Source organism: Lepidochelys kempii, chromosome 3 (assembly GCF_965140265.1).
Source record: "Lepidochelys kempii isolate rLepKem1 chromosome 3, rLepKem1.hap2, whole genome shotgun sequence".
NCBI classification, from domain to species: domain Eukaryota; kingdom Metazoa; phylum Chordata; order Testudines; family Cheloniidae; genus Lepidochelys; species Lepidochelys kempii.
The window spans coordinates 114269522-114295284 of record NC_133258.1 but is presented as its reverse complement, the minus strand read 5'-3'; the positions used below and the strand labels follow the sequence as shown (position 1 = coordinate 114295284).

The following is a 25763-nucleotide window of genomic DNA, read 5'->3' as shown; positions in this document are numbered from 1 at the left end:
CTAATCCCACTATTTACATTAATTCTTATGGAGAAATTGGATTCGCTTAACAGTGTTTTGCTTAAAGTAGCATTTTTCATGAACATAACTACATTACTGTTTAATATAACAGCACTTGACCCGGCCACATTGCCCAGACAAATCACACTAGAATTCAGGTTGTCCGCAATACAATTTTAACCACATTTCAGCACAGTTCACCTCAGCTGAGAACTCTGGATACACAGGAACAAAGTGAAAATGACTATTAATAAAATCAGACTAACTTCATTGTACAACTTGAGCAAAGTGCTAGAAATCCAAAAAAGCCTCCTGCATACATGGTGAAAAATAAACTAGATAGTTAAAATTCTTTCAGTATAAATAATGGTGACTTAGATTAACAACACAATTGCTTATAACTATGTAATTTCATATAATACATGTTTAATCTGGGGTGGAGAAAGGGAGATTTTAAAATTCAGTGTCAGAGGTGGATTAAGTTAAGCGTCCTAGTTATTGACGAAGGTGAAATATAAGACCCTTTCCTATAAACATGTACCTAATTTAAAAAAAATCCATTTAAATGATTTTTTTTAAAGTGACAATTGTAGACACGTTTATTTATTAAAAAGAAAAGGAGTACTAGTGGCACCTTAGAGACTAACCAATTTATTTGAACATAAGCTTTCGTGAGCTGCAGCTCACTTCATTGTATGCAATAAATTGTTTTATTTATTAAAATATTATGTAGATTTAAGAACCTGCATATCATCTTTTAACTTCATGTTAGAGCTGCATATTGAAAATCCTTGAAAAAAAAAGACTTATGAAACCTCACAGAGTACACTTGTGATTTTTCAACGCAAGGTATCCTTTGAAGTGTTTAGAGATATGTATAAATACTGTCATATTACAATAATTCTCTTTAATGGGGGTCGTGCCCATGGAATATATATGGCTAAGGATAGTTCTGCATATACAAAGCAAGAGTAATTCCTTGGTAGAAGCACTTTGAGTGTGACAGCTCTTGGGCACACTGAACTGGGCAAATCCAGGCTCTTTGCTCCAAAGGATTAAATAATCCATCAAGATAAAGGCTTTTTGTTTTTTTGCTATGCTAGGATCTATTGTCTAATTTTACAAATTGAACTATTTCCACCTCCTGCCCAGAAACAGTTCTGCAAAGCAGTGACGCAGGTGACTAATCGATCTGCAGAAGTGATGCCCTGGTCTATGCAAATGTTATTTCTCAACAAGAAATTTCTTAGCCGTTTCAGGTTATAATGCACTCTGCTAAACTCTCAGATGTTGGACCTTGATCAATCTAAAAGCAATTCAGAATGGTGCAGAGGAAATTCAGTATGTTGTAATTTGTTTTATTGGTGTCCTGCAGCTGGGTTTAGGCTTGATTTAGAATAAAGTTCCCAATTTGTCAGCATAAGGTGGTGGGTTAGCAGTACGTCTAGCATTAATATCTTCTAAACATGACTGTCAACAGAAAACTAAATATGTACTATTTATGGAGAATGAAAATACCTTAAGTACGTGTCAAGAAATGGTATGTGCCAGGTGATTTTTCTTCTCCCTGTTTTCCAGGAAGATGTATTTTCTATCGTACTATCTCACTGATTTAAATAAGCATTTGTGCAACGACATAACCAGATATAAATGTGTGTGACAGAGAGACATGATTATCTTGTGCCTTTGCTCTACTCTTCCAATGCTTCAGGCAAACAGCAGTTAATGTTAGACTTCATGAAGAAGTCTGAGTTGGCTGTCCTATTAAATACATGGCCCTCTCTCTTTTATTTAATTGTTAAATGTCTTAGATTCTTGTGAAGTTTCCGAGCAGCTTTCTCTCAAACCAACTTTACCTTTTGTTTTTTCCCATCTATTTCATATGCTCATTCAAAGAATTCCCTAATAATCAGCAGTGCCATCTCCACTTCACTGAAAGTACTCTAATCAACTGGTCTCATGACCTCTTCATGGCCAAGTCTCAGGGCCTGTACTCCATTCTCATTATTCTTTCTCTCTCTGTTGCCTATGACACTGTTGAACTCGTGTTGGTCCCAGGATATTAGAGAGACAAGGTGGGCGAGGTAATATCTTTTACAAGAGCAACTTCTGTTTTACCTCACCCACATTGTTTCTACGGCATTGTTGGTTATAATTCTTGTCAAACTTAACATGATTTACACTGAGCTTATCTTTCCTTCCAAACCATCCCCGCTCCCATTCTCTGTCGTTGTTGACAATACCCCATCCTCTCTCCAGACTCATAACCTGGTGTTCATTCTTGACTCTTACCTCTCCCTTGCCCCACACATTTAGGCTGAGTCCAAATGCTGCCATTTCTCTCTCTGTAACATATCTAGAGTCTGACCTTTTCTTTCTTTCCAGTCAGCTAAAACTTTCATTCAGATCCTATCATCTCCTGTCTTCTCCTCTCTGTCCTACCCTAAATACACACATCACTCCTTCAATTGATTCAAAATGCAGCTGCTGAGATAGTTATGACCACATAAAAGCCCCTCTTTCAATCCTTATTTTCCTCTGCATCAAACTTTCATTTCAAAGTTGCATTTCAAACTTCTTGTCCTCACCTTTAAGACTCTTCACCACTCGATCTACACTAATCTGCTCATCTTTTATCACATTAACTGCCATAATTTGATCAGCGTTTTCAACCTTCTCCTGTACACATCTATATGCTGTCCCTTATACATGGAATATCCTCCCTGAATTAATCCATATGGCCAGTTCCCTCTCCACCTTCAAATTCCTCCCCAAGACCTATTTCTACTGTGATGTCTACCGGGAAGCAGCCAAACCAATGAGGCTAGCTGGTGTGGTGGTTGGAGACAGCTCATTTCATTAAAACTTTTCAATGTGAAACCATTATGTTATGCAATAGCTAACCTGTGTAACCAGATGATCTTGTCCTCTTCCCCAACTCTCACTTCTATTTATTTATCACATCTCATTTCAAACTAGATTGAAAGCTGTATAAGCAGGGATCATTTCTGCATCCGTGTTTGCGCAGCACAGTGAGGCTTTTTAGTGCTACCACAATACAGACAGCAGCATAATACTTACAGGACAAGATGCACAACTGGCAGATCAAGTGGTGCACTCTTCAGCCCGTTATACTTTAGCCTACAGTCTTCCTGGGCACTGTTTCTTTGTGAGCATGCTAAAGATTGTACTTAAAAGCTCTTAACTTAGATAGTTTGCAAGCTAGCTATAAATCTCACCACCATACACATTTTAAAAGGATAACTCCTCCACACCACAGGATGGCTGGCCGTTTAGGAGGAAATTGGGCCCTGACCCACTTGTGACTAATCAGCTGCCTCCCAGCTGGAGTGGGTGATCGTCAAACTATCACCTGATCCCTGGCCTCACAGCTTCAGCTGGTAGGCAGCTGATTAGTCATAGGTGGGGCTGGGCCCAACTCCCCTTAAAGGGTCAGCCACACTAAACATATTTATGTTATTTGCCACAAAAATAAGATGCCAATAAATTGTAAATGCACTAGTGGTGTGAAAAATTCCTCTTCTCACAGAGCACTCAAACAGTTTAGACCATTAAGAGGCCTACTCTTAATACCATCTAAGGAATTATTTTAGCATGGCAGACATTGTGGGCCACACCTGAAAATTAAAGAGGGCTTTGTAATTCTTATAGCTAGTGTCAAATCAGACAAGGAGATGGGCTGTCCCAAGAATCACTGCTAGCAGAGTGAGAGTGTATCATTTCACAATTCATCACACAGGATCTGGAGGTGTTTTTTGTGTGAGGGGGAGGAATAACATTCTGTGACAGGCTGACCTTTCCTCCAGATAGGTCAGTATGCAGCATCTGTGACACTGTAGGGCTTGTCTGGTGCAGAAGGCTGTGCATATTTTTAGTTGGATCTTGCCTTAAAAATAACATTAACCTGTATTTAAAAATCTTTATTTAAAATGTGACTTGGGGTATAAATATTTCAAGTTCACAGTGATGTTATCAGAGATGAATCACGGCAAAAGTTGGAGTTGTACTATGCCATTAATTGTGAGGTAATTCAAAGTCAAATAAGTTTTCTCTCTCATCCCTTAAAGAAGACACTTTTTTGCATGATTGAAAATACTGTTTCTTAACTGAACCAGACTGCAATAAAAGAAGCTTGCATACTTGTGCAGTATATGGAACAGAGCAACAACAACAAAAGTGGCTTAACTGAAAAGTGAGAAAGTACAAAACTGCAGTGGCTATCTGAGGGTGGGTAGAATCACATTACAAAATCGAGTAATTCTCCACCCAAGCACTACTAGTGAAGGACTTCACTGGTTTCCTAAACATACTCCAACAGCCTTCCTGCCTCCACTTTGTAAAGCCAAGCAATGATGTCAACAGTCCACCTGTGAGAGTGATGCAGCCCCTAGGTCAGGGTCACAGGGAACTGTGATAAAAGCCATGCAATGTTAATTACATACACCTCTTGTTTTACTGCTGATTTCCTCTGATAAGGCTCAGTTCATTTTTCCTGGAAAGACTTCCATGCTGAAAGGGAAACCGAGCCAACCATAACACAAAGCTAACACTGCTTACAGAATGTGAAGACAACATACCATGTTTGTGTTACACAAGAAGCTATATGTCCCATTTCAATGCTAGGTTAAATATGAATTGCATTAATTTACACATTCTAGTAATACAAGATTAAATCACATGTTTGTTATTGCAAATAATTATTGCTGAAAGAGAATTTATTACCTATTTTCTTGAAAATACTCTTTCAGGTTAAGTTTGTTCTTATAAAAGAGAGCTCTGAGCCATGCCAATTAAAGCAGAGTTATAATAAGCTGTTTTCTGTACTAAAGCAATTAACAAAAACAACTGAACAGCTCTTCCATGTTGAAGTGAAGGGAATACCTACAGGTGAAAACCATACTTTAAAACTACAGTGTGATGTCCGACACTTAATTAGTATTCAGAATTATCATTGCAGTTTCAATGAATGTGCTGTGCTATATCATGTACTGTGGAATTAAGAGACTTCTGAACACCTTAAGGGTCTCTGCAAATTAAATATTAGGATTCTTGTCCTTTCCCTAACTGAACCAACAACCAACAAAATAATTTTTAAAACACTGCGTTTCTTCTTCATAATCTAATCCAACCTGATCTTAAAATGGGATGTTTACCCACATGCTATCTATTTTAAGGATAGTACCATAGTATCGGATCACTTGTTACTTTGATGATCAAGGTAAAAACCTCCAGCATTCATCCCCTTCTAATTTTTTTTTGGCTAACCAAATATTTTCAGGTGGCTTCCTTACATATTTAGACTAAGTGGCTATGGAATATTGAGCTGTGCAAGAAAGAGTAATGCCTGCAAATCCTAGGGCTCAATGAAACATGCAAATTTGCTGACAGCATAGCACTTCCAGAGCATGGAACATCTGGACAGGGGTGAAAAAGAAAAATGCACAGAACTATCACTACAGTTTGTTTAATGACAATCATAACCTTTAATTCTGTAATGTGAATGATAACTCTATATGAGTGATCCTTCTAGAAATCTGATTACAGAGCTCCAAAATGCTACTAAAACCAGGAACTTCATAACAGGATCTGTATTTTGAAATATACATTTATTTTCATTTAATTACATTTAGTTTGCATATGACTACAAAAGTTTTAAGGAGCTTATTTAATAGGTTTCCTTTACTTTTTATATAAAGTAGAAATAAATAAATTAAGAGCCACAGAAGAAATCTTATTTGGACTCCTTAGTGGTCAGTGGATTATAATGTCTTGCTTAACAAGTTCACAAGTGTCAACAAATCTTTAAAGAGGGGCTGTTATGATTACCTTATGTAAGCAATATTAGAAAAACTAGTTAAAAGTATAGTCTATCTCAAAACAATCAAACAACAACAAGAAAAGAGAAAATTGAAGAATTAATATGACTCTTGCATATAATCATATGATCATTCTGCTTATATGTTACATCCAGTGTCTGTCTATTTAGATTGTAACTCTTTGGACACTTACTCTATGTGTGTACAATAGGGGTCTTTAGGCCCTGTTAGAATAAAAATACATAATAATTAAAAGTACATACAGACACACTGTAGGTTACACATTAAATTGTCCATTCAGTTCTTGATATGAAAAAGATCTGCATGAGAGCACTACATCTCTCATTAAAGACAGAGTGCCTGGCTCACATGTGCCTTTCAAAGTCTGTCCAGTCGGAAATTACATATGCAAAACCTGCTCCATGACCACCCAAATTTTGGTTCCAGCCTTGAAACTGCCATAACTGCCCCAGATGGGCAAACACTATAAAAGGCACACTTGAGCCCTTATTCTGGCCACCACTGACCCCTGGACAACCCTCCCCATGCACATTACTCCAATTAGGCCTAACAGTAATCTGCACAAAACATAGATTTATGCCAAGTCATGGCTAGTATGCACTAAAACATGCATACCAGGCCTCACTACTAAGCCCAACCCCAGCACTTCCTTCTCTGGCAACCTAAAGAGTAACATTTCCATGAATTTGAAGGAGCACCAGACAGTATCTGACTTTCATTTCCCTGCCTGGCCCTATGTATGTGTGCAATCCAAGCTGAAATTTGGCAGTAAGAAAATAACTTTTAATTATTTCATTCTACTGTCAGTAATTAGAGTTTAGTCTTCTTCATCAAAGTATCAGACGTTATGAGTGTCATTTACTAACTGTACATGGAAGGGTCCAACCATACGATTGACAGCACTTTTAGAAAATCCTAGTAGCCACTGTGCCGCACTTGTGGTGAATGCACTTACCCTGGTCATGTACATAGAAAGCATATCCCCACGGCCAATGAGTCCTAATGACCCAGTTCCCTGAACTCCAGGACCTCTCCTTCTCAGGAACGACTTCCTTCCTTGCTTCCAACATTTGAATGTTTCAGAGGGAATTTAAAAAAATAAGTTAGATGCTCTCAGCCATTCCCCAGTGTGCTGCCATGTAAGGAAATCATGCTGCGTTCTGGGAAGATGAGATAACGCCAGGCGAGTGTTCTCCGGAAACGCAGTAGTGCCTGTGTCCCTTCTCTAGCACCATTCCATGATTCAGCTACATGACTAGTAATAGCTCATGCCATGTGATGTCAGAAGCTGTTCACAACAGAATTTATGGGGCTGGCGATAAAGGCAGCAGCTTCTACGAATCACAACAGTACACCAAATGAAGAAGTGGAACATTACATATTATACGCCTTGTACTCTAAGCTGTTACTTTTAAGGGATGGGTAGGAAGAAAATGTTTCTATAATGAACAGAGTTACAAAGTTATTCCTAAAAATGCAATGATGGGTTCTTATTAGTATCTTATACTTTATGCAAACATAGTAGAATAGCTGATACTGGCAGATATATTTAAAAATACACATGCAAAGCCTTCAGTACATCCATCCAAATCCAGCAGGCTGTGGATACAGGCTGAAATTTTCAAGAAACTAAGGAAGTCAGGCTTGTAAATCTCATTTTCTGTGTAATTTGGGTGCCTAATTCCCTTAAACTCACTTAAAATGTCCAAAACACCAACACAAGAGCTACTTTTTCAAATTAAATGTGAAACTCCAGTTGAGGAATTACATTAGCCCATCTTGTCCTACTGGCCTGGAGCCAAAAGACACAGGAGAATAAAATGATTTTTAAAACATGAACTCTCTGGGATCACTTATATAACAAATGAAAACTCACCTAACTACATATAGTCTGTTGCTCTGAATAGCAAAAGAGAATGTGCTTTCATGACAAATTGTGTTATGAAGAGAGAGAAAAGATACATTTCAAGTCTAATATTTGTCACTCACCGTTCCTACTAATGGGTAGATGAACCCAGCTCCGATGCTGGCCCGCACATCACTAATAGGCAGAATGAAGCCAGTTGGAACACCTTTCCTCTCAGGCTGGTGGGAGAGGGACAGGTGAGTTTTTGCCATACAAATTGGAAGATTTCCAAAACCCTGACAGAAGACAAAGAAGGAAGAAATATTATTTGTAAGGTTATTCACAGATTAAAAGAGTCACAGATTGCAAGGCAAGAAGGGACCACTGTGATCATCTAGTCTGCCCTCCTGTCTAACTCAGGCCACAGAACTTCCCCAAAATAATTCCTGTTTGAACCAGATCTATCTTTCCTATCTTTTAGGAAAACATCTAATTCTGATTTTTAAAGTTGCAAATGAAGTCCCTAACCTGCAACATCTTACCTGTTACACATCTTCTTAATCATCTGTTTTAAGATTAAATAAAGGCACACAGTTTTCAAACATGTAGACACACTCACGATATTTAAAAGAGATGCTTGATAGAGAAAAGGCTTCCTTTCACCAGAATGACTAAAAAGCCGTGGTACAAATAGCACCTATGATATGCAATCTAGGAGTAACTGATCCCTTAGCAGGAAAGCGATTGCGATTAACCACACGGAAGAAAGTTTGTACAAATGAAATTTATCTTGAAAAAAACATTATTGATACATGTGCTGTGGCTTATACACCAGCTTGAAAAATCAACAAACAAATGTTGAGTGTATCAGATAAGAAAAAAGTTGAATTTGTTATATTCTGTCAAATATAAAATCAAACCTGTCCAATTTTTGGCCCAATTTTGCACTTTGTGTAGATATTTACACTTGTGCAAAGTGAGTCTTAAGGAAATGTCTACATGGTGACGGCAAAGCATAACAGAGGGCTGTGATTTGTAAAGTATTCTGACATATAGTACCTATCTTTAAAATGGGAAACAAGGAAGACCTGGGGAATTACAGACCAGTACTCTAATTTCAATACGTGAAAAGATACTGGAGCAAATTATTAAAGAATCAATTTGTAAGCATCTGGAGGATAATACGGTTATAAGGAAAAGTTAGCATGGATTTGTCAAGAACAAATCATCCCAAACCAACTTCATCTCCTTCTTTGAAAAGATTACCGACCTAGCGAATAAGGGGAAAGACTAGACCTTGATTTTAGTAAGGATTTTCACACAGTTCCGCAAGACATTCTCATAAGTAAACTAGGGAAATGTGCTCTAGATGAAATTACTATAAGATGGGTGTACAACTGGTTTAAAGACTGTACTAAAAGAGTAGTTAATCAAAGGTTTTCTATCAAACTGGGAGGACATATCTAGTTGGGTCCTATGGGGGTCAGTCCTAGATCCAGTACTATTGAACTATTCAGTACTATTTTCATTAATGACTTGGATAACGGAATAGAGAGTATGCTTATAAAATTTTCAGATGACACCAAGTTGGGAGGGATTGCAAGCACTTTGGAAGACAGGTTTAAAATTCAAAATGACTGTGACAAATTGCAGAATTGGTATGAATTCAAGAGATAAACTTCAATAAAGACAAATGCAAAATACTTCATTTAGGGAAGGGAAAATCTAACGTACAACTACAAAATGGGGAATAACTGTTTAGGCGGTAGTACTGTTGAAAAGGATCTGGGGGAGATAGTGGACCACAAACTGAATGAGAGTCATCAATATGATACAGCTGCAAAAAAGGCTAGTATGATTCCAAGATGTATTAACAGGAATGTTGTATGTAAGATGCAGGAGGTAACTGTCCCACTCTACTCGGCACTGGTGAGGCCCCAGCTGGAGTACTGTGTCCATTCTGGGCATCACAATTTAGGAAGGATGTGGACAAATTGTGAAGAGTCCAGGAGGGCAGCAACAAAAATGGTAAAAGGTTTAAAAAACCTGACCTATTAGGAAAAACAGGAAAATACTTAGTCTTGAGAAAAGACGACCAAGGGGAAACCTGATAACATTGTTCCAATAATGTAAGGGCTGTTCTAAAGAGGATGGTGATCAATTGTTCTCCATGTCCACTACAGATAGGACAAGAAGTAATGCGCTTAATCTGCAGTATGGGAGATATAGGTTAGATATTAGGGAAAAAAATTCTAACTTTCAGGGTAGTTAAGATCTGGAACATGCTTCCAAGGGAGGTCATGGAGTTCCTATCATAGGAAGCATTTAAAAACGAGTTGACAAACACCTCTTGAGGATGGTCTAGGTTTACTTGATCCTGCCGCAGCGCAGGTCTGGACTTGATGACTTTTGGAGGTCCCTTCCAGCCCCACATTTCTATGATTCTATGTTGTGCTCTATCTTCCCCTTGTAGACCCTGATGGTTCGCAGGTACTTAGTTCATGTTAACACACAGTCCTCTTTGAAACAATTAACGTCAATTACATTAGTGGACTTTACAAATCACAACCCTTTAATGCACTTTGCCATGTAGACAAGCCCTAAAATGGTCCATACTGATGTGATAATATTTTACAATCATTTTGTACTCCATTTGCACAAGTATAAGCTGCAAGGCTGTGGAGAATCAAGTCCAGTGTGTTCCTGATTGTATGCTTTGATGTCACTTTTACCTGTTTGCTGTAACGACTGATTTGAGATTGAGCTTCAGGAGACAATTCTATATCCTCAGCTCCATAAACCTTCTGAGCAATGATTCTTATTTTTTCAATAATAGGAAGCTGTAGAAACAAAGAAGAGCACAAAAATATTAATAGAGGTCATTGAGGGACTAAGATACTCTGTACTGAGGGTTTGTCCAAGTCTCTCAGTCAGATTCAGTCCAGAGGTAGGCAGGTTTCCTCTGGGCCTTTGTTATAGAAAAAGCATTATATTGGAGGAGTACATGGGGTGGAAAATGGTTTTGTGGGGATGGAAGCTATAGATGGTTTGTGCAGCCCCCAAACCAGGCAGTAATAGCCAGGCACAGGGCACAGCCAGAATGGCTGGGGGGATGCACTGATTCCCCTTCCCTCTGGCAGAAATCCAAAAATAGTGGGGATTGCAACATCATCTGCCCTTCCTCAGAAGGCATCTTGGGGTGCAAGGGATTTTCATAAACAAAAAAGTATAAATTTACTTTTCATTTGCAGGCCTACAAGAAAGGAGGACATTCTTGGCTTAGTTTTAAGCAGCAGCAATTGACATAGGACATGAGCCAAAAAGCTGCAGTGGGTAACAGTGATCACTACCAGGGTTGACTCTGTGTGTGTGTGTGGGGGGAAGGAGTGGGAGAGGAAACAATTGCACCAGGGCCCCAAGCTCAGGGGGCCTCCAAAATGTCTGTGTAAAAGTTAAATTGTAGAGGTCAGGGCCCCAGAAAACAATGTACTGAGGCCCTCAAATTTCTCTCAACAGACCTGATCACTACACAGTTGTGTTTGCTATGATGATTAACAAAAACTACAGTTAATGTGACAGGGTATCGAGTGGTAGTGAATGCCTGCTCCTCAGGAGTAAAAGAAACTTTATAGCAGGGTACCATATATGGGTCAATATTGCATTGACCAAAATTCTTCCTCATTCTCTCCTTCCCTGCTCTCCCCCCCGACTCTGTAAGCACCTATATTGTAAAGCACTTTGAGATCTTTGGAGGAAAGATGTTATAGAAGTACAAAGCATTCTAGAGTTATATTTTAAAATCATGTATAACTTGATAAGTTGTCCAATTTTAAAAGTTTTACCATTAGGATTCCAGACCTCTTTTAAAGTAAGTACATTAGGAGATGAAAACAGTACTTCAAAAAACTGTAAAGAAAGACCTGATAATCTCTCATTTCCCCTGAGCTTTTAAAGCAGAAATATTTATTTTGACACTCAGAGTCAAGAAACTGGTTCGTGAATATTACACACAGAGCATGTGTGCACCAACTTTTGTTTATAAGAGTTCCACAGTATCCCTTTAAAGATATCCTTATTACACAGAGCTATATCAACTGAACACAAGTGTTTGTGTCAGCCAGACTCTTTTTGTTGCCCCTATTACTTCTGATTTTATGATTTATTTTTGAAAGAGAAAATTCCAAAGCAGACCGACTGCACATTAATGAGATCTCCAGTACTAGAGGCATAGCAAGAACAAAAAGCTGGCTTGCCACCCATTAGAATAAACTAAATCACAATACAAATAAGGCTTCTAAGTCTTGTCCCAAACCCTTCCTCCACAAAAGTCTGGTAAAATGGGGTCTAATGAAAACTATGCCCCTGGCTATCTTTTGAACATGAGGACTGCATGGCTACTGCCATTTAACTGCATGGGATTATGTAACATTCTTGACTCTAGGCTTTCTAACAGATTCCAACCCATGCAATAAAATCTAATGAAGGTCGGAGATAATGGATCATAAATATCCTGGATGCAATTCCTGGCAACACTAAACTGAGTGGAATACTTCAGCTGGCATAGATAGCCATCATGAGACTAAACCTCTCCCATGACCATTATTATGATACTTTCATGTCAGCTGCAGTTGTAAATACAGAGGAAAAAATGCAAAACATCTCTGTTAACTTGTCTTTTGGGTGCTGCCTGAATGCAGCCAAGTACTCAAAGCCACAGCACAAGAAAACATTCCACTGTCTACTGTCAATAAGCTGACTGGCAGAGAACAGAAAGCCTCCTGTTGCCTCTTTGTCTGGTTTTTAACTTCTTTTTTTTTTTTTAAGAAGCAGAATGTGTTAAAGTCGCAATGAAGTGTTCAAAAGGCAGAGCTGTTCATTTAGAGTCAAACTGTATTTGCTTCACAATACTGCAGACTATTTTTCCAGAAACAGGCCACTCCAAGACAATTCTTGTACTTATTCCTCCGGTGGCCGTATTTATAATTTCCAAACCAAGGGCCCATTCCTGCCAGGTGCTGGCTACCACCAGCTCTGATTACTTGAATCAGGATAGAGGGTGTCCTGCTGCTCCCAGAAGTTGCTCAAAAACTTGCAGGATTGAGTTCAAGCCTATCAATGGAGTTGTATGAGAGTACCAGTATATGGTACTGCTTTACAAGAATTTAGAATACTTCTCAAACTCCTATTTAAACTACATTTGGGTAATGATAATGCCCCAAAATTTTTGAATGTTTGGCCAGGCAGAAACATGACTTTGTAAGAGTATGTGCGAATGCAGTTTTCAAAGGTGGAGGAGGCAGTCACAAGAGTAGGACGCGTACGCACCAATGGGGAGGCTAGTGGCTAAAGCCTTGCATATATGCCTGAGCCTATTTTCAGAATTGCATGGAACTTAGGTCAAACTGGATGTGCACCAGCTAAGTATTGTCTTGGCAGGAGCAAGCCAGGAGCTCTCTAATCCAAGGGTTCTCAACTTCTCTCTTTCTGAGGCCCCCACAACATGCTATAAAAACTCCACAGCCCACCTGTGCCACAATAACTGTCTTTCTGCTTATAAACGCTAGGGCCAGTGTTAAGGGGTAGCAAGCAGGGCAATTGCCTGGGGTCTCAGGCCACCGGGGCTCCCATGAAGCTACATTGCTCAGGGTTTGGCTTCAGTTGCAGGTGGCAGGGCTCTGGGCCTGGGCTTGGGCTTCAACTCTATGCAGCTGGGCTTCGGCTTTCTGCGCTGGGCCTCAGCGAGTCTAATGGTAGCCCTGCTTGGTGGCCCTCCAGACACCTGCTCACGACCCTTCAGGGGGCCTTGGACCCCTGGTTGAGAATCACTGCTCTAATCAGCCCTGAGCTTGCTCTCACACACACTTCGCTTGAGTTTGAGGGGCACTGTACTGTGTGCGGGATTCCCCTGTTTATCTGAAACTAACCTTTTCAAAAGGTATTATATTTTTTAGAGTCCATGGCTATCCCTATTTAATATCAGTTCAGAGTTTGGTACTAAAAGTTTTTCTCCATGACTCAGACTAAGTAAAACATCTAAACAATTCAATGTAATTTCATGAACTATCTTCTAAATAGAAACCACAAGGTACAGTATGTGATGCATACCCTCAATTCAATTAAAAAGAACAAAAAAAGGATTTATCAAGATCGAGGCTCTACTAATTGAAGTCAGTTTTTACCTATTTACCACAGCAGTGAGCAGGATGTCTACATAACATTTATGAACAATTCATGATTCTTCTTGTGTTTGCCTTTTAAGAAAGCTTATTGTCCCTACTTTCTCAATAAAGTTATCAAACGCTTTGCTACCAAAATCCTAATACGGTCATTGAGTAACATCTCCAACTACCAGGTCACTCAAAGAAACAAGAACAGCATAAACATCTTTTTCATAACAAAGGTTTTATGTTATGAATTTTACCAGTTAGAATTAACTAAAACTCCTCAAACAAAAATGTTAAAGTGTCTTGTTTCTATTCCATACTGAAATGATTCCACAAATCCAATGAGATAGAAATTTCTAAGTGGAGAGGACAAGTCAGAAGAATCTGTATTCATACAAATCCCAAGTTGCAAGAACACAAATATTCTAGTAATGTTGAAAAAGTGGCCACCACATCAGAGAAAGGATATTGAATGTGCATTGTTAAGAGAATTCTAAGAGACAAACAGTATCTTAAACAGCAATAATGTGCAATAATAGAGATGCCATGGCAATTCAATAGAAGTTGAGAGCATTAAGCATATTGCAGTATAGGAACCAATAACTTCAATGATGTTAACAACAACAACAACATTCTTAGGGCTAGATCCTGTAACTGATTGGCACAGGGATCCACATTTGCAGATCCAGTTGCAGGATCTGGCCCATACTTTGCACTTCTATGGTTCCCAATTTAGCAAAGCACGCTTAACTTTAAGTCAATGAGACTTAAGCATTTGCTGACTCAGGGCCACAGGGTAAAATTTTGAGAAGTGCCTAAATAACGTAGGCTTCTGAGCCCCATTTGCAAAAGGGATTTAGACCAGATTTTTAAACATATTTAGGTGCTTAAGATAGGTGCCTATTGGGATTCCAAAAGCACCGAGGTGCTTTACCCCATTGAAATTAGTAAGAATCTCACTAGGTGCCTATCTGCATCTTTAGACCTCTAGAAATTTGACAATTAGGAGCCTAAAAGACTTAATCACAATTAGAATTCGACTGCTAAGTCACTTACTCTTTTTTTTTTTTAAAATAATGTTATCCGTAGTATCTTACATCGGATGTTGGCAACACATCTCACAAACAGCTTCACAATGCTCCTGCTATCTAGGTAAGTACTGTATTAACTCCATTTTACAAACAATTAAAAATGAAAATTAAAAAACAAAAACATCCCTCCTCCCTCCCCCCGCTTTATATAAGGTTGTGGATGTTTTTACATAAACTGAATAAATTTAAACAGCTGATAAAAAGACATTTCCAGCAACCACCTCATTAATTTTGGTAGTTTTGGTGCGTCTTTAAATGCAGTATAAATTAAAGATATTGGAGAACTAATTTCAGATAAGCTCCTTCTGCAAAATATAGCATGAAACAGTCAATGTATATTTATACTGAACATGACATGAAATGCAGTAGGGTCACATTACATGCATACCTGCTGGTGCCATTCTGGGGAAACAACAGACCCTCACAGCTTTGTTAGAAAGCATATATATTGCCGGAAAGTGACACATTTAGAGACACCTGCGGTACATGCTTCAACCCATAAGAATGCAGAATGTGGAAACAAATTAATTCAAACAGGAAGTCACAAACACCATGAATATGATTAACTCCTTAGCTCCAAGAGCTGGATATTACCTCCATCCTGCAGCACTTAATACAGTACAGCAAAATGCAACAAGTGCGATAGTGACAGTCATAAAAATATTAACTTCATTATTTTAATACAAAATAATTACACCGAGGAATCCACCTGAATAAAACTATATATGCAAGATATACAGTAGAACTGCAGAGTTACGAACACCAGAATTAAAAACTGACCAGTCAACCATTTGGAATCTAAGTATGCAATCAAGCAGCAGCAAAGACAAAAAAAGCAAATACACCATAGTACAGTGTTAAATGTAAACTACTAAAAAAAATACATGGAAAGTTTAAAAAAAGATTTGACAAGGTAAGGAAACTGTTTCTGTACTTGTTTAATTTAAATTAAGACGGTTAAATGCAACATTTTTCTTCTGCACAGTAAAGTTGCAAAGCTGTATTAAATCAATGTTCAGTTGTAAACTTTTGAAAGAACCACCATAACGTTTTGTCCAGAGTTATAAACTTCCATTCCCAAGGTGTTCATAACTCTGAGGTTCTACTGTAGATAATATATAATAATATAGAACATAATGTGTTACATAACAACATCTGAAGACGAGCTCTTTATAAGCTCAAAAGCTTGTCTCTGTCACCAACAGGAGTTGGTCCAATAAAATATATTACCTCACCCACCATGTATATCTAATATCCTGGGACTAACCGGACGATACAATACTGCAAACTATACATGCAAAGACAGTGGCAATAACAACAACAATAATCTAATTAATAAAGATTAGCTCTAAACTAGATTTCTGACTATTCTGACTCCTCAATACTTAGTCCAACTTTAATTATGACTTTGAATCTATCCCAGACATGGAGAGAGTCTATTTGAGATGTACAGTAATGGTAATAAAATATCTAGGGGCAAAATTCACCTATTTCCTGATAAAATCTTTAAGGGAGAGATTTTCAGAAGCTCTCAGAATAGGCCTAACTCTGTTCCCATTGAACTCCGTGGTAAAATTCCTGTGGACTTCAATGTGATCAGAGATAGATCAATGCTGAGCGCTGCTGAAAATCTCATCCATAAAGATCTGAGTTCACACACTGTTCCAATGCTTCCTCCATAGAATTCACTGCTGAACTGTGGGTGATTATTAGTAAGATAAAGTACATTTTGTTTAGGTATGATGATGCTGTTGTCTAAAACCACCTGGAGCTCTGACCTGAAAGATTCATATAAGAATATGTTGTCTGATTCTGAAGTTTTGGAATTTAATTTTTTTTACTTTAATGGATTTGCTTAAACTGTTTTATAAATTGGACATTTATATGCCAATATGCATACTTATGACAGCTAATTCCTGCACTGGTAGATATTTCTAAGACAGATTTCACAGGGAGACCAGTGTTTCTCAAATTGGAGGGCCTGACTCGAAAGGGAGTTGCAGGGGGGTCACAAGGTTATTTTAGGGGGGTAGCAGTACTTCTGCACTGATTTCAGAGCTGGGCAGCTGGAGAGCAGTGGCTGTTGGCTGGGCATCCAGCTCCTAAGACAGTACCCCACCAGCAGCAGCGCAGAAGTAAGGGTGGTAATACCATCCCATGCCCCTGTGCTGTACCCCTGTGCTGCTGCCTTCGGAGCTGGGTGGCCAGACAGTGGCGGCTGCTGACTGAGGACCCAGCTCTGCAGGCAGCAGTGCAGAAGGGTAGCAATACCATACCATGCCACTCTTCTCTCCTGCTGCTGGCGGTGGGTCTGCCTTCAGAGCTGGGTTCAGGCCTGTAGCCACCACTCTCCAGCTGCCCAGCTCTGAAGGCAGACCCACTGCCAGCAGCAGCACAGAAGGGTAGCAGTACCCCAACACCCCCCCACAATAACCTTGTGGCCCCCATCCCCCACAACTCCTTTTTGGGTCAGGCTCCCTACAATTACAATACCATGAAATTTCAGATTTAAATAGCTGAAATAATGAAATTTATGATTTTTAAAATCCTATGACCATAAAGATCACCAAAACTGACCATGAATTTGGTAGGGCCCTACTTATTACTTAATGTACTTAATTCCAACATTGTCAACACACTTTCTATTTAAAAATGTAATTTACAAAGACTCATTTATAATAGACTCTCATATCCCAGCCTTACTCACTGACTTTCCCCTTCCCCATTTGCTTTCTTACAATAGTAGATCACGGGCTATATTTTCCTGAGTTGTCTTCAGTGTGTTTCCTCTTTTCTTTCTCTCTCCATCTACCCCCCTCCCCTTCTGTTCTCTCTTTACATACATTTTTTCTGATTTTCTCTCTTCTTTATTCTTCTCACCAAAATCCCCCTCTCTCACACCTCTCAATAAAGTACTTGTATAATTTATCACATCAGTCTCACTAACCCACCTGCTCACCCAATCACTCCCATCCTCTCACATGTAATGCCTTGTCATTTTACCAGACACCAATGAGCCAGAGATTAAACCTACTATCCAAAGACCAATGTGAAGGAGGTGGGAGCGGGGAATGCGTTCCGGGACAACTCCAAGGTGAGACTCCAATTCCCTACCTTACCAGATGGGAAAGGTAAAGATGGTAAGCTAGGGTGTTGACTCTGCTCAGAATTCCCACTTTTGTATCAGATACTGGCTAATAGATTTGAGGCCCCTTCAACCTTCTCTGGCTGCTAGCAGAAGGAGCATTCTCTCACTTTCCCCATCCAACCCCAGAGAATGCTGCATGAGTGGATGTGGTCTGTTACTTTAGTTTTTAAATCCTCCTTCCCCGTGCCTTTCCCAAATGGCAGCAGAGTCAAATCTAACATTGTTCCGAATGGCTGGAGTGAAAAATTACAAGACTCTATTCTTCACTTTGGTGGAGCCTGGCAAAGCTATGAGCAGCAGCAGAAGCACAGGAGTCACTGGAATGAGATTTAAGAAAACAGCACTGCATGGATTCCTGCTTGCATTACGTTTGAAAGGCTCTCTTCACAATTATAAGGGATAGAGATTTCAGGTTATTTTATCTTTAAGAAAGTTTATATTTTGCAGAAACTGATGGCGTTTACCCATGGAAGCTTTCTAAACACCTGTGTTATGTATGTCCATGCTGCTGTGCCATCATTTCTTCTTTAAAAGTTTTACAATTTACATACTTTAAACATTTGTCTTAGTCCAGTTGTCCATTAGCAATATGTTGGCTGGTTTATTGTTCTTTGATGAGAAGAAACCCCTGGGTTTCTTATTTTATTATATGGCTTGCATTTTAAAAAAATTCTTAAAATAGCATAGAGCTTGGGATTGATGTTTTTTAACTTGTATATACACACTGAAAAGATAATAAATAATAATCTCTCGACTAAATGAAACCGTCTTTATACATCTCTCTCATTTTGCATCAGGAACACTGCCAAGCAAAAACACATGACAACAGTATTGCTGAAGGTGTTGTGGGGTGATAGAGTGCCATGCTAAAATAATAGCTGACTGCATAGCTAAGCTTTCATTTCTTTGAGTTTTCCTCTACACTTTAATAAATATGTTTTTTATTTCATCTGTATATTCTGGTTCCAGAAGTTCTGTGGTTGACCAGATGATTCCCAAGCCCATAGCACACCCTGTCTCTGCAGGCATAGGATAGATTTTTGTTTTTTAATTTGTGGAAAAGCTCATATCTAGTTGAGTTAAACAGTTCATGAAACAACACCTAAGCCTGTGGCCTTAGAGATTTATTTTCATCTCCCCAACATTCAAACCCCAGCTGTGTCTAAAAATTGCTTGACGAAAAGAATGGGAAAAATATTTAATAAAAACAAACATAAAACTGCCATGCTGTCAAGAGCCTACCCCCAAAAAAGCGAGAGAGGGATGGGAACAAAGAATTTCCAACCTCAGAACTTTTGATTCAGTGCAAAACACATCCAGATTCTGCTTGAAGCAAGCTCTCTTGGGGGAGAAAGGGGTTTATACAGCAGTGTGGAAATTGGCTTTTTTTATATATATATATATATATATACACACACACACACTGTGGCTATGCTGATAGATGGTTCTTTGATCAAATGGGTGGAAGAGAAAGCAGGGTGGCCTGAGTTTCAAAGTGAGTGAAAAATGGTCACAAGTCATGGGTTGGGAGGTGTTCCAGCAAAGGGACAAATTGAGTATTATTATTTATTTCTATTGTAGTAGCATCTGAAGACCCCATGCAGGATTTGGTACCTCACTTGATGGTATAAAACACCACCCTAAGGATATTCCCTGCTCCATAGAGCTCATAGTCTAGGATTTAGACAAAAGGCAACAAGAGAACAGACAGACAAATGGGATGACACGGTGACCTTAGAATGTGATGGTTTTGGTAGCGGGGCTGTCACTGAAGATAAGTGCTCATTCCTCTCCCAACTTGCCTCAGCCATCCTCTTCCCTTATCTTTTCGGAATAAAAAAACAGAACTATCTTACACTAAAGGAAAGCATAAGGAGTATTTAATTCTGTGCCCCCTTTACTGTTTATCCCTAGTTCCAGCTCCTTTAATATACTTTCAAACCAGGAGCCCATAAACCTAGCTCCTTTTAATAACAATTGTATTTTCTCCCCTGCTGAAATCTTACTGCTTTTCCTGCCTTCCTCTTTATGCTGTTCTTATTTTTCCAGGTCAGTGGTTTTTAATCTTTTTTCATTTGTGGACCTTTAAAAAATTTCAAATGGCAGTGCAGACTCCTTTGTAAATCTTAGACATACTATGCAGACCCTCAGGAGTTTGTGGACCCCAGGTGGAAAATCACTGTTCTCTGGTAATGATAACCTTTTGTGGAACCCCTTAGACAGTCTGCAGACCCCCAGGGGACCATGGACCACAGTCTGAAAACCACTGTTCTAGGCTTTTGCCCTCCCTTCCATTCCCTCTCCTACCCACTTTCAATTTACAGGCTCTTTTCTCCCCCCTCCTCTGTTGCTCCAACTCATTCTTATTCTCTACCCCTTTTCTGACTATGAGATGTAGACAGAAGATGAGCCAAACAATGCAGAGCTGCTCCTGCCTGCAGTTTTTGCACTGTCTGATGCTTTACTGAGCTCCTGCTTTGTGGCAGCACCAGATCTCTTCCACTTGAAATTGAGATCAGCAGAACTGGTGCCAACGTGTGCGCTGAACGACCACAGGAGCATAAAAGAGCTAGAACATTTTCTATATGGCACTGTCACCCTTAGAGAGAAGAAAGAAAAACACCATTGCTGAAGTTGCTAATGGCTTTGAATACTCACTAAAAATGGTTGCCCCTCTAGTTTGATTTTCCACAAAATGGCCCTGATTGTGATGATGCTGTCCTGTGCCCTGAAAACTGGCTATGCAGGACACTGGAAATGTTCCAAAATATCTTCGAGACTGACTCTACACCATAATGTGGCAACACTGGTGACATCATGATGTCATGCCAACACAGGTTTCAGAGTAACAGCCGTGTTAGTCTGTATTCGCAAAAAGAAAAGGAGGACTTGTGGCACCTTAGAGATTAACCAATTTATTTGAGCATAAGCTTTCGTGAGCTACAGCTCGCGAAGCTTATGCTCAAATAAATTGGTTAGTCGCTAAGGTGCCACAAGTACTCCATGCCAACACAGGAAGTTGACAAATATATTAGAAAAATAGAAGTAATCTGGAAATGCTGAAATGCCAAAGAAACCCTTCCTCTTCCTTCTCCTGTGATTTCTCCCCTCTCCCAATTTAGTTTTCGTTTTTAGCAGAAGTTAGGTGATTTTTGGCTTCCCTATCACAGCTGTCAGTTCACTATGTCCGAATCTATTTAAGAGACACTGGTAAGTCTCTGTGACTGACAGAATGTGCTGATTCTCTGCACCAGTTACCTCTCCCCGAGTCTCATCTCTCTCTTCTCTCTAATTCCAGCTGTGTCAGTCTTGTTTTCCTGCTCATGCACTGGCTCACTGTGCTCAAGCTGCTTTGCTGGACAGAACACCACTTCCAGCAGAGGAGTTAGCGAAGTGCCTTGATTCAAACCAGTGCTTCCTTATCTCTTTGTCTCAGGTATGTTGATGCTAACAGAGAGAGTTCAGTGCACCCGCAGGGAGACTAAACCCTGAATCTTTTCATTTGCCAAAACAATGGGATATGAGAACCCAGATACTTTACTGGGCATGCACTACTGCAGCAAGTTACCTCTACTTCTGTTTTTTTTTGTTTAAGAAAGAGTACTTTAACCATTGAAGCCAGGAAATTTTTCGAATGGGATGCACATGCTTCTATCCCCTGCTCTTCTCCCCCCCTTAACCCTGGTTATCTAAGCTTATGTTAATAGATCAGTCAGTTTATTCTGAGTAATAGCTTTCTGCTGTAATTTAAAGACTCGTACTTCAAGAAAAGTGAACCCAGAAAGGAAGTCTACACTGATAAGAATTGAAATTCTGATATTTTCCATATGTGCCAAATATATTTTCTCCAAAAAAAACACAATGAAGTACAGATTACTTTGTAAAGAGTTCAGAAGGTCTTTGTAGCCAACTTCATTCTCCAACCACCAAAAAAGAAATACTTAACAAGAAAAAACATTCAAATGACAAAATAAGATGGGTTAGTGTATGCACCGGGACCAAACTTTGTCTTTTTTAAACCACATGCTAATAAAATATTTCTTACCATTGCTAATAATATTTTAAACAAAGTTATGGCTCTTCAAAGCCTATCATAAAATCTCCGCCTTACTTCTGACTATTTTTTCCTTTTTTTAAAGTTTCCCATGTGTAATTTCTGATATTACAAGCCCTTTATGTATGCTCCTCCCTACACTTTTAATATGACAGGCCCTTTGGGAAACTTGTTGTAGGCTGTTCCTTGTCCCGGACACCAGACACGCTGATTTTCACATCTCTTTCTTGCATGTTCAGAATCAATATACAGTTATTCTTCACACCACCCTCCAAATATGCTTGAAATTTATTTTGCTCTCATAGTACTTATTTACTTGTTCATACTAGCTCTTGAAAAGTATTTGTTAATATGGTGCTAAATGCCAGCTAAACCTAATGTTTAAAAAAATAACCGTTGAGGGGAAAAATCAAATTTAATGTAGCTTGTTTTATAAGCAAGAATAACTTGGTGGAGTCTGAAAAGAAAGTTATTTTACATGTGCACGTGACTACATTTAGACTGAAATACAACAGAGTAACTGATTCTCAATTCCTACCACTATTTGACTGTATGTGACACTATATCACACCAGTTCATCTTGAAAATATTTCTTTGTTTTTCATATACTATGCAGATTTCAAAACATGTGAAAACAGAATTTTCTTAGAAGACGAAGTTGGAAACATGATGTGAAGCAATACAAAGTTAGACATGCTGCTTAGAAAAAATTCAGAGAAATAAAGTTCAGCTGATTTGAAGTATTCTCCTAATTTGAAACACAAAAACAATATACTACAACCTTTTGTTTTACTACGTAAGTGAGAAAAATAAAAAGGATCCAAGAATCAGATTTAAAGTTTTTTTCACCCGACTCTGGGAAACATTTGGAACACAATGTTAAGATACTGAATGAAAAAGTTCTCCCAAAGTAACTTGACTTGTTGGAAGTGGTTAGGACTTCATGCATATCTGAAATTAATCCACACCAGGGGAAATCAATGAACATCAATGGACTAAATGGATGAAGAGTGAATCTGAAGGAGTAAGAGATGAATAAAGGGCTTTCTGCAATATTCTCACTCCTCCCTTACCACCCTGATCCCTTGGCAACCCCATTGGTGATCTCTTGGAGTTCACGGATGATTGGCTTTCATAAAATGAAAGCCAGTTATCACTGGTGGATCCGCAGATAGCTAATGAGACTGATCTGGGATCCACAGATCTTGTCACAACTCGGGTAGACATTTCCCAATGGAAGGGGCAGATCTGGACTGCTGAGTCAGAGTGCGGCACGTTGTTTCCTCCTTTCCAGTTTCTCTGTTGGATCTCGAAATACTGGGATCCTTGCCACCAGGTCCTTTTCCATTTTGGTCTGTTGAGAGCTTGGGTTTCCCATGAGTTTGTCAATATTCCACTCCTTCATGTTGGCTATAAGGGTGTCTCTGAAGCATTTCCCCACACCACTGCCCCTTGTCTGTTGACCCTCAGCAAAAAATCCCCATAAAAACCAAACCAAACCAAAGAAGACTCATTGAATTTGGCAGTCTCTGGATAGGACTGGAACAGGAATGAAGACTCAACTATCCTCTCATCCGTGTCCCTTTAGGACAAGGTTGAGGCAGAAAGACACTGAAAATACCCCTATATCATCCTGCATACCTACTTCCTGTATATCTAATTCTCTTGATTTTTATACCACATTCATCTCCTTGGGACTGTCACCATGAGGTACCTGGTCTTTTGTTGAGCAGAAGAATTCAGTGCCCAGTATTGTCAGGCTAAAATTACCCACTATGCCCTATGTTCAAATACCCTTTTTTCATTCCACTAAGGTAATTATAAAGCTGCTGATTGGCCCATTTACAGGTGCTTGCCCTCTCTGAGATCTCTGTGGACAAGAGGCGGTGGAGAGAAAAGTAGCGAGATGAGGGTGCCAAAGGAAAGGAGGAGACAGAGGGGGAGTGATAAGGGCCTGGGGGTGAGGAAAACAAACTGAAACAGTAGAGGCAGAGATTCAAGAGAAAGGAGTCACAAAAAAGTCCTCCCCCATCTTCCCCATCAGAAATAGTGCCCACTTGTCAGAAATAGATGAGAAATGAAGCACTAAGGCTTCTTCAAGCAAGATAAATAGAAATGGGGACCTTTTTTTGACATATAGTAAATTTGCTGAAAAATACATCTTTGAGGGCACTGAAACTTGCAAATTTGGATCAATTCACCAAATACTTTCATCCGGATTTTTTTTTTAAATGTCCAAACAAAATATTTTGACACTTTGGAAATGAACCTACTGACCGCTATTCCTACCTACATGCCTCCAGCTTTCACCCTGACCACACCACACGATCCATCGTCTACAGCCAAGCTCTGCGATACAACCGCATTTGCCCCAACCCCTCAGACAAAGACAAACACCTACAAGAGCTCTATCAAGCTTTCTTACAACTACAATACCCACCTGCGGAAGTGAAGAAACAGATTGACAGAGCCAGAAGAGTACCCAGAAGTCACCTACTACAGGACAGGCCTAACAAAGAAAATAACAGAACGCCACTAGCCATCACCTTCAGCCCCCACTAAAACCCCTCCAACGCATTATTAAGGATCTACAACCTATCCTGAAGGATGACTCAACACTCTCACAAACCTTGGGAGACAGGCCAGTCCTTGCCTACAGACAGCCCCCCAGCCTGAAGCAAATACTCACCAGCAACCACATATCACACAACAGAACCACTAACCCAGGAACCTATCCTTGCAACAAAGCCCGTTGCCAACTGTGCCAACATATCTATTTAGGGGACACCATCACAAGGCCTAATAACATCAGCCACACTATCAGAGGCTCGTTCACCTGCACATCCACCAATGTGATATATGCCATCATGTGCCAGCAATGCCCCTCTGCCATGTACATTGGTCAAACTGGACAGTCTCTACGTAAAAGAATAAATGGGCACAAGTCAGATGTCAAGAATTATAACATTCATAAACCAGTCGGAGAACACTTCAATCTCTCTGATCACGCGATTACAGACATGAACGTTGTGATATTACAACAAAAAAACTTCAAATCCAGACTCCAGCAAGAAACTGTTGAATTGGAATTCATTTGCAAATTTGATACAATTAACTTAGGCTTGAATAGAGACTGGGAGTGGCTAAGTCATTATGCAAGGTAACCTATTTCCCCTTGTTTTTTCCTACCCCCCACCCCCAGACGTTCTTGTTAAACTCTGGATTTGTGCTGGAAATGGCCCACGTTGATTATCATACACATTGTAAGGAGAGTGATCACTTTAGATAAGCTATTAGCAGCAGGAGAGTGGGGTGGAAGGAGGTATTTTTTCATGCTTTGTGTGTATATAAAAAGATCTTCTACACTTTCCACAGTATGCATCCGATGAAGTGAGCTGTAGCTCACGAAAGCTTATGCTCAAATAAATTGGTTAGTCTCTAAGGTGCCACAAGTGCTCCTTTTCTCATTTCAAACATGTCGTTTCAAATCAACCTTTTATTTAGAAAATTTCATTCCAGACAGACATTCAAACATTCCCCTAGAGCAGAGGTGGGCAAACTATGGCCTGCAGGACACATCCAGCCTATAGGACCATCCTGCC

General features: G+C 39.4%; 1 protein-coding gene across 6 annotated transcripts in view; it reads right to left on the bottom strand.

Annotated features, from left to right (window-relative positions):
- The window catches only part of MTHFD1L (methylenetetrahydrofolate dehydrogenase (NADP+ dependent) 1 like), a 247910-nt gene that overhangs the window by 54162 nt on the left and 167985 nt on the right, over window positions 1-25763 (bottom strand). For all 6 annotated transcript variants that reach the window (XM_073337644.1, XM_073337645.1, XM_073337646.1 and 3 more), the window contains 2 exons: window positions 10437-10544; window positions 7848-8000 (listed from right to left, as the gene is read on the bottom strand). In XM_073337644.1, the coding sequence (XP_073193745.1) occupies window positions 7848-8000; window positions 10437-10544 (261 nt within the window). The remainder of the gene's footprint in view (window positions 1-7847; window positions 8001-10436; window positions 10545-25763) is intronic.